Source organism: Oncorhynchus tshawytscha, linkage group LG14 (genome assembly GCF_018296145.1).
Source record: "Oncorhynchus tshawytscha isolate Ot180627B linkage group LG14, Otsh_v2.0, whole genome shotgun sequence".
Classification (NCBI taxonomy): Eukaryota; Metazoa; Chordata; class Actinopteri; order Salmoniformes; family Salmonidae; genus Oncorhynchus; species Oncorhynchus tshawytscha.
The window spans coordinates 11,644,916-11,658,869 of record NC_056442.1 but is presented as its reverse complement, the minus strand read 5'-3'; the positions used below and the strand labels follow the sequence as shown (position 1 = coordinate 11,658,869).

Here is a 13,954-nt window from a genome sequence, read left to right as displayed (position 1 = left end):
CTCTTAAGAGACACAATTGTGTGTTGTATTTTTTTTTTTTTTTAATTTGTAGGCCTAAACACCAGACAAAGATTAATGGGGATAGTTTTTTCACTGTGTTTCACTATGTGGTTGATTCACCATGCAGAAAACTTGTTCAGTGCAATCTGGGAGCATATATCGTGAAGATGTTACAAACCATGTTATCGTCTTGTTGTCCTGTAGTCTTTTTCTGGAAATAATTAGAGTAGGTGGGTTAGAATCACTCACTATTACCCTCAAACACACACACAGTGGTGTAAAGTACTTAAGTAAAACATACTTTAAAGCACTACTTAAGTTGTTTTTTTAGGTATCTGTACTTTACTTTACTATTTATATTTTTGACAACTTTTACTTTTACTTCACTACATCCCTAAAGAAAATATAGTACTTTTTACTTCATACATTTTCCCTGACACCCAAAAGTAGTCATTACATTTTTAATGCTTAGCAGAATAGGAAAATGGTCCAATTCACACACTTATCAAGTGAGCATCCCAGGTCATCCCTACTGCCTCTGATCTGGAGAACTCCCTAAACACAAATGCTTTGTTTGTAACACAAATTCTTCGTTTGTAAAAATGTTTTTACCTTTAACCTTAATTTAACTAGGTAAGTCAGTTACAAAAAAATCTCTTATTTACAATGACGGCCTACACTGGCCAAACCAAGACCACACTGGGGGGGAAATTGTGTGCCGCCCTATGGGACTCCCAATCACAGCTGGGTGTGATATAGCCTGAATTTGAACCAGGGACTGTAGTGACACCTCTTGCACTGAAATGCAGTACCTTAGACCACTGTGCCACTCGGGAACCCCGGAGAGACTCAATGATGTCTGGTTTGCTTAATATAAGCAATTTTAAATTACTTGTACTTTAGATACTTAAGTATATTTTTGCAATTACATGTACTTTTGATACTTGAGTATATTTAAAGCCAGACTTTTACTCAAGTAGTTCCATTTTACTTGAGTCATTTTCCATTAAGGTATCTTTTACGTTTACTCAACTATGACAATTGGGTACTTTTTCCACCACTGCACACACACACAAATACTTTGGCCTGTATTCCTAAACCTGTTAGCTAATGTCTGTGTTTTAAATGCTGAAAACTTGCAGCAGCTTCCAGTAAATCCAGATATTGTGATTTATTGTGATACCAAAATGCAGGACCTCTCGCACACTCTGTCTGTCTGTCTGTCTGTCTGTCTGTCTGTCTGTCTGTCTGTCTGTCTGTCTGTCTGTCTGTCTGTCTGTCTGTCTGTCTGTCTGTCTGTCTGTCTGTCTGTCTGTCTGTCTGTCTGTCTGTCTGTCTGTCTGTCTGTCTGTCTGTCTGTCTGTCTGTCTCACACACTCTGTCTGTCTGTCTGTCTCTCTCTCTCTCTCTCACACACAACTGTCTGTCTGTCTGTCTGTCTGTCTGTCTGTCTGTCTGTCTGTCTGTCTGTCTGTCTGTCTGTCTGTCTCTCTCTCTCTCACACACACACACACACTGTCTGTCTGTCTCTCTCTCTCTCTCTCTCTCTCTCTCTCTCTCTCTCTCTCTCACACACACACTCTGGTGGTCTATTGTTTACAAGGCCCAGGATCCTGTGCGTGACAAGAAGCTATATTCCCCCCTGCTCCGTTGTATTGTCACATTTAACACCTGAACAAAGGAATGGCTAATTACATGGGATGTTTACCCAAACCTGAACAAACACATAGACACACACACACCATGGCTACTTCTCCCTTCTTCAACAGCCGACCAGAATTCCTCCTCTAATTTAATTTGACTCGCTTATTGACCCTTATCATTCACTACGTCATGGAATTCATTCTTCTTTCTTTCAGTTTAAGTTTATTTGCCCATCTTCATGTCAAATAACGAAGTGTGTCATGTTTGACGTGTGAAGTATGAACATATGTTAACTTCATAATAATATAATACTATTAATTTCATAAATAGTAAGTTCATAGTGTTTATTTTTGTCTGACTGTGCCTCTCTGTGTTTCTAGGCCCTGAATGGCTTTGTGCTAGTGGTCACGGCGGAGGGATACGTGTTCTACTCCTCTCCTACTGTTCAGGACTACCTAGGCTTCCACCAGGTAAAATAGGGCCTTTTGATCCATGCTGACTGACACACAGACAGTGCACCCACATCATGCATATCCTGCTTATAAATGTGTTATGTATGGGTTATTCAGGTTCTATGAAGACCCTATGTAGCTACATTTCAAGTCACCTCATAGCAGCCATATCACCTAGCTAGCTAATGGTATCATACCTGTCACCTCATAGCAGCCGCATCACCTAGCTAGCTGATGGTATCCAACATGTCAGATTATAGCAGCCCATATCACCTAGCTAGCTAATGGTATCATACCTGTCACCTCATAGCAGCCGCATCACCTAGCTAGCTGATGGTATCCAACATGTCAGCTTATAGCAGCCGCATCACCTAGCTAGCTGATGGTATCAAACATGTCACCTCATAGTAGCCGTATCACCTAGCTAGCTAATGGTATCATACCTGTCACCTCATAGTAGCCGTATCACCTAGCTAGCTAATGGTAACTTACATGTCAGCTAATTGCAGCCGTATCACCTAGCTAGCTAATGGTATCATACCTGTCACCTCATAGTAGCCGTATCACCTAGCTAGCTAATGGTATCATACATGTCAGCTTATTGCAGCCGTATCACCTAGCTAGCTAATGGTATCATACCTGTCACCTCATAGCAGCCCATATCAACTACCTAGCTAATTACACCATCACATATACACTAAAGAGAAATGTCAGTATTGTCACAGTTGAATAATTTGCTGGCCAGTTGACCTTGTTGGACATTCTAACGCCTCAACTTTGATCATCCCCATAGCATATCAGTCATATCTGAAGTAGCAAGGCTATAATCGGAAGCAGAAGTGCATGGAGTTGAGATTCATATGCCCTCGGCTCGCTTTCCCATCACAGACATTTATACAGACCACGTTTAAATGGATGTGTTTATAAGTCAGAAATTCATCGACAAACAAACTCCAAACTCTCGTTCCGTGCGTACACACACATCATTCCCAGAGAGAGACCTTGACTGAGGCCAAGTACACGTTTTTAGGGAGCCTAAGGGAGAAAAGGGAACAGAGAACGAGCATCTAATCACATAGCTCTCTCTCCGTCAAGACCTACGTTCCCAGCGTTTTTTTTAATGGCGGAGCCATTAATGGATCGAATGAGAAAACACATGAGTCATGTGTGCTGGGAACAATAAAGTGTAGCGTGACTGCCGCTTGGCACATTGGGCCCAGAAGCACTGCTTGCCCTCTGTGCAACACGATGCATGAACCCGGGTCATTGGCCCATACACACACTTAACAGTACACACACACACACACACATTTACAGCCAGGGGTGAACGTAAGGCGGTCCGGTATGGCATCCCGGTAAAATTCTATGATTAGGCCCATAAGCGTGTGCACACATAGGACGTCCCGTACTGGGAAGAAATTAAACATACGTTCACCCCTGTTTACAGTGCACACACACACATACACACACACACACACACACGGTGCATGGCCAGGTTACGAGCCTAAAGACAGACGTTACACTGCAGGAGAGAGGCTCTAATGAATATGTTTTTTAATATGTTGATGACTCATGCTCCAAACAACAACACACACGTACGCACACACACCCACAGAGAGTCCTCTTGGAATATGGAGGTTGTTTGTGCCTCTGCACCTGGTGAGCTTTGCTCTTTAGCGAGAGATGTACAACCCATCCCACTCCTTTCCCCTTCCCACAAAACATTGAATGAAGCAGACGGTGGAGTATTATGGCTTCCAAACCACTGGAGGGCAGCACCTGTTAGTTCGTATTATCAGGAGACATTTGGAAATGACTGAATCTCATGCACTTCATATATTCCTCTGGACTCTGTACTGTAGCTGCTGTATATCGTCTTTTACACTCTTGTCTCCCTCTTTGTCCTGTCTCCCACAGTCAGATGTGGTTCACCAGAGTGTGTTTGAGTTGATCCACACGGACGACAGGGCCTTGTTCAGACGTCAGCTCCACTTCGCCCTTAACCCCAACCAGTTTGATACAGAGCCAGGGACAACAGAGAGTGAGTAATGCACTATGTTAGTACACTATTCTGCTATGTTAGTACTCACACCCTGGTTTTTTCCGACTGCCTAAGCCAGGGGTGTCGAACTCATTCCACGGAGGGCCGAGTGTCAGCGGGTTTTGGGTTTTTCCTTTCAATTAAGACCGAGACAACCAGGTGAAGGGAGTTCCTTACTAATTAGTGACCTTAATTCAGCAATAATGTACAAGGACGGACACTCGGCCCTCCGTGGAATGACTTTGACACGTGGACTAAGCCAACCTTTGTGGAAAGATTTGATTTTGCTTGAAAAAACGTTTTGTATAGTTAGCTGAATATACAGGATAATAAACAGGCGGCCTAGCTGTTAAAAGCATTTGGCCAGTAACTGAAAGGTCTCTGGTTCGAATCCCAGAGACAACTTCGTGACAAATGTGCCCTTGAGCAAGGCACTTAACCCTAATTGCTCTTGTCAGTTACTCTGTCTAATAAATTACTAAAATATAAAATATATTTAAATATACATGTGTCTGTACCGTAACTGTGTGTACTGTAGGCCTGCAGCCTAACAACAGCAGTGACATCACCAGCAACATAGTGAGCTACAACCCGCAGCACATTCCCCCTGAGAACTCCTCCTTCCTGGAGAGGAGCTTTGTCTGTCGCTTCCGCTGTCTCCTGGACAACTCCTCTGGCTTCCTGGTACAGTAAAACTAACAGTCCAACCCCACACGTCAAGAGGCCTAACGTCTACAGATTAACTTTGTATTAGTAGGTAGTGGATTAAATACGACTTTTGCCTCTACAGAATGAGGCAATACTCAAAACAAAAACTTAGTGTAGTTGTATTTATGATTTATGTTTATCCTCATGTGATCACACAGATTGAGAAGTCCCTTACCTTTCCTCCTTATTTCCCTGTGTCTCAACTCCAGGCCCTAAACTTCAATGGGCGTCTGAAGTACCTCCATGGCCAGAACAAGATGTCAGATGACGGGACCATAGACCATCCCCAGCTGGCCCTGTTTTTGGTGGCTACCCCAATCCAGACCCCCTCTATCCTGGAGATCAGGACCAAGACACTTATATTCCAGACCAAACACAAGCTGGACTTCACCCCCACGAATGTTGATACACGGTAACACTCCCATCCACTGTTATTATTAAAGTACACTACAGTATGTGCACATCCCTTAGGGGATTCGGCCGTTTCAGCCACATCCGACGGTAGTCCGACGTCCGACGGCAGTCCGACGGATGAATCTCGGTTTGGCGGATGCCAGGAGAACACTACCTGCCCCAATGCATAGCGCCAACTGTAATGTTTGGTGGAGGAAGAATAATGGTCTGGAGCTGTTTTTCATGTCTTGGGCTAGGCCCCTTAGTTCCAGTGAAGGGAGTTCTTAACGCTACATCATACAGTGGAATTCTAGGCAATTCTGTGCTTCCACAGCTTGGGGAAGGCCCTTTCCTGTTTCAGCATGACAATGTCTCCGTGCACAAAGCAGGTCAATACAGAAATAATGGAAGAACTTGACTGGCCTGCACAGAGCCCTGACCTTAACCCGATCGAACACCTTTGGGATGAATTGGAACGCTGACTGCGAGCCAGGCCTAATCGGCCAATATCCCTGCCGACCTCACTAATGCTCTTATGTCTGAATGGAAGCAAGTCCCCGCAGCAATGTTCCAAGATCTAGTGGAAAGCCTTCCCATAAGAGTAGAGGCAGTTATAGGGGGGGACCAACTCCATATTAACGCCCATGATTTTGGAATGAGATGTTCGACGAGTGGGTGTCCACATACTTTTGGCCACGTGGTGTATATCTAACGATGGCTTTATTCCTTTGTGTGCATTATAACATTGACGTTCATTTCTAAATTATTTATAAGCATTTGTGATGACTTATTCATGAACGTTACTCTGAATAGTAACCACAAACTGTAGAGAACCGGAAAAAAAATAGAGTAATTAGCGAGCGTTTCTGATGTTATTCCTCCTGTGCGTTACTGTATGTCAGAGGGAAGGTGGTTCTGGGCTACACTGAGCTAGAGTTGTGTATGAGAGGCTCTGGATACCAGTTCATCCACGCTGCTGACATGATGTACTGTGCCGACAACCATATCAGAAGTAAGTCGTTATCACGTTTCCCAATTAATATTACGACTTTTCTCTTTGGAGATTTGAATTAACTAACGAGTGATTGAACGGACGAATGAACGAACGACTGAACTAACAAATGGATTAAACAACGAATGAATGAAATGAACAAAAACGAACAAGTTCTCTGTATTTGCTGTACCCGTCCCTGTTGTTGACAGTTCCCTCGTGTCTGTTTCCCTCCTTAGTGATAAAGACAGGTGAGAGTGGTCTGACTGTGTTTAGGCTTCTGGCCAAGAATGGTGTGTGGGTCTGGGTTCAGGCTAATGCCAGACTGATCTACAAGGGAGGGAGGCCCGACTTCATCATGGTCAGACAGAGACCGTTATCGTGAGTAGAGTCATTATCTGGACAATCCTATCCAAGATTACTCTGCTCTGTACTCTGCTGTACTCTATTCTATTTTGTTCTAACACTCCTTTTTATCCCTCAAGAAATAAGGAGGGTGAGGAGCAGCTTCGCCAGCGGAGACTCCAGCTGCCCTTTAACTTCGCCACTGGGGAAGCTGTTCTCTACGAGGTGGGCCTCTCTCTGGACGTAGCTGACGTTCCAACCCAGAGCAAGGGCCCTAAGATCAGGAAGATGGCCGAAGAAATGGCCCTGGACCCCGACTCCCTGCTGGGCTCCATGCTGAAGCAGGACCAGTCCGTCTATATGCAGGTACAGCAATTTACTCTGTTGTACCGTATTCCCTACATTATGCACTATGTTTGACCAGGGCCAATAGTTCTCTAGTATACTATGTAGGGAATAGGTTGCCATTTTGAACACCGACAATGTGTCAAATAATCCCGTAAGGGATGGGTCGCTAAAGATGACTTGACACGGAAAGTATTTTATTAATTTAATTTATTCATCCATACAGACCAGCCCCAGCGAGCCCTCCAGCGAGCCCCCCAACCCTCAGGAGCTGTGCTCCTGGGAAGACCAGGCCTTCAGCAACAGCCACGCAATGGCCAACGTGCCTGGTGATTCCTGGCAGTCCCAACACCACACTGTGCCCAAGCCGGACGCAGGCATCAGGGAGGAGTCCACTGTCCAGGACCTGATGGAAACACTGCAGCAGATCATCGGGGACAACAGCCTGTGTTCAAGGTTTGACTTCTACCATAAAATAAATCATAGAAATGAATAAAAAACAATAGTAGATTATAAAATTGAATGGTGAAGGTAGTTGCTTTGTCTAGCAACACTATCACAACTATAGCAAGTACGTAGGTTTTGTGTGTCAGAGTGCAGTATAGTTGCTTTTTCTAGCAACACTATCACAACTATAGCAAGTACGTAGGTTTTGTGTGTCAGAGTGCAGTATAGTTGCTTTTTCTAGCAACACTATCACAACTATAGCAAGTACGTAGGTTTTGTGTGTCAGAGTGCAGTATAGTTGCTTTTTCTAGCAACACTATCACAACTATAGCAAGTACGTAGGTTTTGTGTGTCAGAGTGCAGTATAGTTGCTTTGTCTAGCAACACTATCACGACTATAGCAAGTACGTAGGTTTTGTGTGTCAGAGTGCAGTATAGTTGCTTTGTCTAGCAACACTATCACGACTATAGCAAGTACGTAGGTTTTGTGTGTCAGATGGCAGTATTTATTTAGTTGCACAGCACAAACGTTTGTTAGCATGTTTCTCACGCTGGCTTTAGCCACAGAGGGAGCGGGCCCGCCTAGGCAAGTGTAGGCGGGTTGCCTAGCAACGTGTGCCTGGAGAGAGTCAACTTCTGCATAGCGCCACAAATTTGTGAATTTGCTCGGACCGAACAGCTAACATGACAGCTAAAATAGCTTTGAAAAAAATACGATTTCAGCTAATAGGGAGAATTATGTAACTATTTACATATAATGAAAATGTGGGTACATTTGTGGACAGAACTTACTCAACCTTTCATTTGTTTTACTTCTTCAACTACCTCAACATATTTTCCTCACTAACAAACTTCTAAACTTCTTCCACTAGACGCATCATCATACTTCTCTCTCCAAATTATAACCTAAAACATTTCTAATTCCTTATGATTAAAAGTGTAGTAGTCTTAGTGTAATTATTTGTGATTAAATATGTGCCCCACAGTCCAATGTAATGAGGTTGACACAGTCTATCAAAGTAATCAGACCAGATATTTTAATAAATTGAACTTCGAATATATTTCACCGCTTCACTTAAGTAAAATGTTTAAACTTCTTGTACTACCACAAAAATACTTTCAAAGAGCTGAAGCAAGTCACACAATTTTTGTTCATGGAAAATTAGCATCTATTTTCTATTATTTATTGTATCTATTTAAAAAAAAAATTAGGTGAAGCACATTGTATTGTATTGCTATACTGTAGCTTGTATGAAATGTGCTATACAAATAAAGTTGGATTTGATGTGATTGCGGCCTGGAAGTGGACCTTATCTGATCTTATCTTGTTGCAGCCTGGATGTGGACCCCACAGAGCTGAAGGACTGGGAGAACACTCTGCTGAAGATGAGCTCCAGCAACTGTGAGATGTCCGAGGACCTTGATGACATCCTCAACCGTGACATCCTGTCATATGTGGAGGAACATCTCTTCAAGGAGAACGGAGGACTCAAGATGCCCGAGCATCTGGGCTCAATGCTGGGGTCCGTCAGTGTCAACAACCCCCTCCTGGAGGTACCAGAGTGCCTTACAAATGTCGACCTGCAGGGGAATACCATGATGCCTGGAGGAAAGGGCTTCAACTGGGGGGTTGATCCCCAGCAGAACCAGTTGCTTGGGATGGGAGGCTTGAGTGGGGCTGAAACATTGAGTAACATTCGGGGCATGATGAAGCTGACACACATGGGCTCTCAGATGGGATTGAACAGCCCCACACTCCAGGAGGCTTCCTCCAGGAACATGTTTGCCCAATCCCTGGGAAAGAACCTGGGCCTGGAGAGCAACGCTAACCCTCTGGCCTTTAACCCTTCCCTGACTGGCTCCTGTGCCCAGGTGTGGCAGAACCAAGCCAAAGGTAGGCAGCAAGGCCTCCAGGCCTCTCAGATGCTGTCCAGCCCTGGTAATGGGCTGGCGTCTTATTCCCTGAGACAACAGATGCAGTCAGGCCTTGCCAATCGGAGCTCTGCCACTCAGGTCATCCCTGCTCCTATGGGTCTGCCAATCCAGAACCAGCTGCTAGGGTGGAACATGAATGATCAACCAATGAGATTCCAGGACCAGAGCTCCATAAGCCAATCAGATCCCTTTGCAGTGCCCGGTCAGGAATCCATGTGGATACCCTTGCCCTCCATGCCCAATACCAACATGGTGGCCGACACCCTGTTGGAAACCTTTGCCCAGAATATTTCAAATCAACCAAAAGACGTCATTCTAGATCCCAACCCGGCTAGCTGCCTACAAGGACACTTTTCCCTGCACACCCAGCAACAGCAGCAGCAGAAAATGCTGCCCACGATGTTACGCCAACAAAATGGACACCAACACAATGTCATGGGCAGCTTTTATAACAGCCAGGTGTCTGACTTCCAAATTGCTCCCCAGCTCCCTATCCCTGGGCTCAAGGCCCAGCCACAGCAGAACTCTCAGGCCCAGAACTACAACAGGGATCAAACAATATCAGGCCAGTACAGGCCTCAAAAGACCTCTGCTCAAGTCACCCCTCCTCTCGTCTCTTCCAACAGCTGCATGTTCAGCAGCACCAACCCCCCCTTGGTTCCTGTCAACGGGGTCTGTTTAACCCCCAACACAGCACTTGGTTCCCTGGTCCCATCCTCCTGTCAGAGGGCCACGGCCCTCCTCCACGACCACAGTCCCTCCCAGGCCTCCTGCTACTTCCAGGGGAACTCCAGCGGGCCCATCGTGGGGTCCTCGGCAATCCCACAAGGTGACACCAACATCAGCCCTCTGTCCTGTCAGGTGGGGCCTGGTCTAACCCCTGGGGGCCTCACACCAGACAGCCTGCTGGTCCAGCAGCAGTACCTCAACTGCAACGGGCAGACACAGGTAATACAGGCACCAGTATTTGAATGTAACCTTTATTTTAACAGATTGTCCCATTGAGGTAAAAATACCTATTTTTCAAGGGAGACTTGTTTCATTATTACAACCAGATTACAGCGTTTCTAATTGCACCAGTATTTAGGGTTTTACTAGTAGGACAATTATTACGAGCCACAAAGGGGCCTTTGGGAAGAAGGTATCTGTTTCATATTTGTCTTTGACGTATATTGAAGCATTTAGAGCTAATTGCTCTGTTGTATGTACTTCTACACAAATTTGGAGATTTTCTTTGTCCATTGTTGGTGGTTTCTTTGAGAAGGGTATAATGAGGATTTTAAAAGCACTCAAACAAGCACAGTTTGCTGTGGGTTGCAGGCATTACATCATCCCCTTGTCTTTCTGATCTGTTGTGGCTAACTTCTTCCTAATTGGTCCATTATTTACCATCCAGGTTACAAACTGTCCAATGGAGGAAAACATGTTGTTCCAGTTCCCGCCCCTGCCCCTGCCCAACGGAAACACATACTTCTCAGAGAACAATCAAACCAACTGTTGCGACTTCTAGAAGGTTCTACAAGGAGGAAGAACCTTTTCCGCGGCTGAATGGAATTTGTTAAGATACTGATAATGAGCCCTGTTCGCTAAACAAATAAATAGACTCACACAGCCAGGTGCCTTTGGGGATTCTACCACCACCATGCCTTACTTCACCAAGGAGACTGGCCAAGATGGCTTCCTTCATTTCTCTTCTATGCGTCTCAAATCGTATGTTTGGATGCAAGATACAAGGCGTTTGGACCAGAGGGTCGCGTGGCTTATTTTTCTTCTGCAACCAGACTCGACTGTCACTGGAGCTCCTCCTTGACTTGCTTTCACCTTGGGTGTGCTTGCCCTGGTTAAAAGTAGTGCACTATATAGGGAATAGAGTGCCATTTCGGACCTACACTCACGCCTGGTGGATGTGGAGAAAAGACAGAATATATTTATTGGTTGTTTTGAATTGTGCTTCGTTGTGCCTCTGACGTTAAAGAATTTCCAGAAGATTTTGGAAAGGGAAGACGAAAGATGATGAAGTAAGCAGTAATATGTAAAAAGAGAGAGTGAGACGTTGAATGAGATTCCTGGGATTACTTTTAAGTTGTTGTTTTTTTAAATCCCGAAATGCATTTGAATATATAGGATCTAGACGAATTCCAAAAGGAAAGGTGAGATAGTCGATGCCTGGTAAATTGACTACAGTATGGCCATACGGGCAAGAAGAAGAGCGTTTGCATTTGGAAAATGCTAAATATGTTGGCATATGATATTATGGACAGGATGGATATCATTACGTACTGTACAATATGTATGTATGAATGATATACAGTTTAAACTGTATCAAATCGTTATTTTGATACGGGGAGAAAAACTATTCCCCAGCAATCATAATACTTCAATGGCCTGAATGAGAATTGAAAGACAGTTTCCCTCAGTTTGCCTTGTGATGACTTTTGAGACTTGCCTCGTGTTCTTGCATCACAAACCATGCTCCATTTGGATATATCCTATTATTACAACAAGATATGTTAATCAGAATGTAATGACAACAACAAAAAATACATTTATTTACTCAGCTTTGTTTTGTTTTCTGAAAAAAATGCATCTTTTGTATTTTTATAAGCATTTAACCAAAACTACAAATATGTAATTGAGCCAGTTTAGTCTTTTCTGTGATTTTTGTGAAGTGTCCACTGGGCACACACTGGTTGAATAAACGTTGTTTCCACGTCATTTCAATGAAATGATGTTGAACCAACTTGGAATAAATGTTGAATTGATGTCTGTGCCCAGTGGGATTCCTGTGCACCTGCAGTTTTATTTGCTTCCATTGTGCTTCTATTGATTCAAAACACCCAAGAAGGGGAGGTGCCTTGGTAAAGTATTCATGCAGAAATGCATCAGATAGTTTAAGTGCCTCATTTGCATAGATATGCAGATGAGAAACACATTTCCAGATGAGAAACTGATGAACCAATCATGGAAAAAGCATATAATCACCAGTCAATTTGAAAAGAAAAAGTAGAGCCACTGTTCAAACTGCATTGTTGATATGCTCTCCTATGCCTATGTGGGAATATCTTTCACTTTACTTTACTTTCTTTGATGAATTATTTTATTGCCCTGCAGTTCTACAGGGAAGTAATACAGTATTGGCAGCTACAGTTTCAGAATGATCAATGATCCAATTCAATGTGGATTATTCAATGTATTCTAGGGGGATCGGGTGCTTTCAGAAATCATACAAAAATACAGAATCTTTAATGAACACCGTAAGTGTCCATATTGAAAGTATATTTGTCTGTGCTCTTGTCTGTATGCTTCTGCATAATGTAGGCACTATAACTATTGCACTGAGGCCAAGGCGCCTTTCTATATGCCGTACCATTTTAATGCGTACATACTAGTTTTAATTTGTATTTTTAAGTAACGTGGCCTTTATAAGATTCACACCTATTATTATACTCTATTTTATACGTATGTTTTCCGCACACAGAACAGTTCATGTCTGTAAAACCCTTTTTGACCTGTTTCCTCAGAACAGTATTTATAAACATCCACCTTGTGGCTTTTGTTGTTGTTGTTTTTCTGCCTCTAACAATGTGTCAGCCATGGCGCTTACGCCTCAATTGTTATATTTCATCTCCACATTATTAAAGGGGTTTAATGACTTTTCATAGGTTTGTCTGTTCTTATCAGAATTACTTTTACTTGTCAAGTACATATACATGTATCAGGAATTTGACCTGGTGAGATTTATGTTGTGTTTTTTGGAAAATGTTGTTTTTTTAAAAATTGATTTTCACAATATTCAATAAATCTTTAATGTGATGGTCAATGGTACAATTATATCAGCAGAGCAAATAAATACAAATTTAAAATAAAAAACAGAAAGATAAACATACAACGTATACTGTAGATATATCACACGTACTGTATGTAATTATGCCATAACACTTGAATATGAATGTATCAACACATCGTTCTAGATCAGGGATCATCAACTAGATTCAGCCGCGGGCCAATTCTTTCTTGAGAGGATGGTCAGGTGGACAGAAAATAATAAAAATATATAGTTTTAGACTGAAAATTGACCGCAAGAAACCTAAACAGATAATAGTATTTGACTAAAACATAATCATTTCAAACCTTGATTACATTTGGGAACATTGTCCTGCGTACGGTGCCGTCTTTCGGATGGGATGTTAAAACGTGTGTCCTGACTCTGTGGTCATTCAAATAGGGGTATTAGGGGTATAAGAATAGGGGTATTCATCCTGGTGTCAAGGCTAAATTCCCAACCTGGCCACATTCCATCATGGCCACCTAACCATCCCTCTCATTCCTAATTGGCATGCATCACTCCTCACCTCTTCACCTGATAGCTGATGTGTGATGAGCGATCTGACACAAAAAATGGATGCTGTGCATCACTGAGGTGGGTGCTACAAATTTCCCCCTATTATGTAAAGCGCTTTGAGTAGCTCAGTTGGTAGAAAAGTGATATGTAAATCAAATAAATAATTATTAATTATTAGTATTTGTTTATGATCACATACCATATGTCTCTCTATTATGCATGGGAATGCATGAGAACAGATTTCCAAAATCACTTGGAGCTGATTTCCTGTTGTTAATTGTCCAACAAAAATGTAACATTTTTTTTTTGCT

The 13,954-nt window shown here is 43.0% G+C and overlaps 1 protein-coding gene across 3 annotated transcripts in view; it reads left to right on the top strand.

Annotated features, from left to right (window-relative positions):
- LOC112266557 (aryl hydrocarbon receptor) overlaps positions 1–12,960 on the top strand; it is a 78,267-nt gene extending 65,307 nt beyond the window's left edge. For all 3 annotated transcript variants that reach the window (XM_024444131.2, XM_024444132.2, XM_024444133.2), the window contains 10 exons: positions 2,025–2,114; positions 4,014–4,137; positions 4,676–4,821; positions 5,055–5,257; positions 6,141–6,250; positions 6,469–6,610; positions 6,715–6,940; positions 7,146–7,375; positions 8,701–10,249; positions 10,698–12,960. In XM_024444131.2, the coding sequence (XP_024299899.1) occupies positions 2,025–2,114; positions 4,014–4,137; positions 4,676–4,821; positions 5,055–5,257; positions 6,141–6,250; positions 6,469–6,610; positions 6,715–6,940; positions 7,146–7,375; positions 8,701–10,249; positions 10,698–10,811 (2,934 nt within the window). In that variant the 3' untranslated portion in view covers positions 10,812–12,960. The remainder of the gene's footprint in view (positions 1–2,024; positions 2,115–4,013; positions 4,138–4,675; positions 4,822–5,054; positions 5,258–6,140; positions 6,251–6,468; positions 6,611–6,714; positions 6,941–7,145; positions 7,376–8,700; positions 10,250–10,697) is intronic.
- The last annotated feature ends 994 nt before the right edge of the window (positions 12,961–13,954 follow it).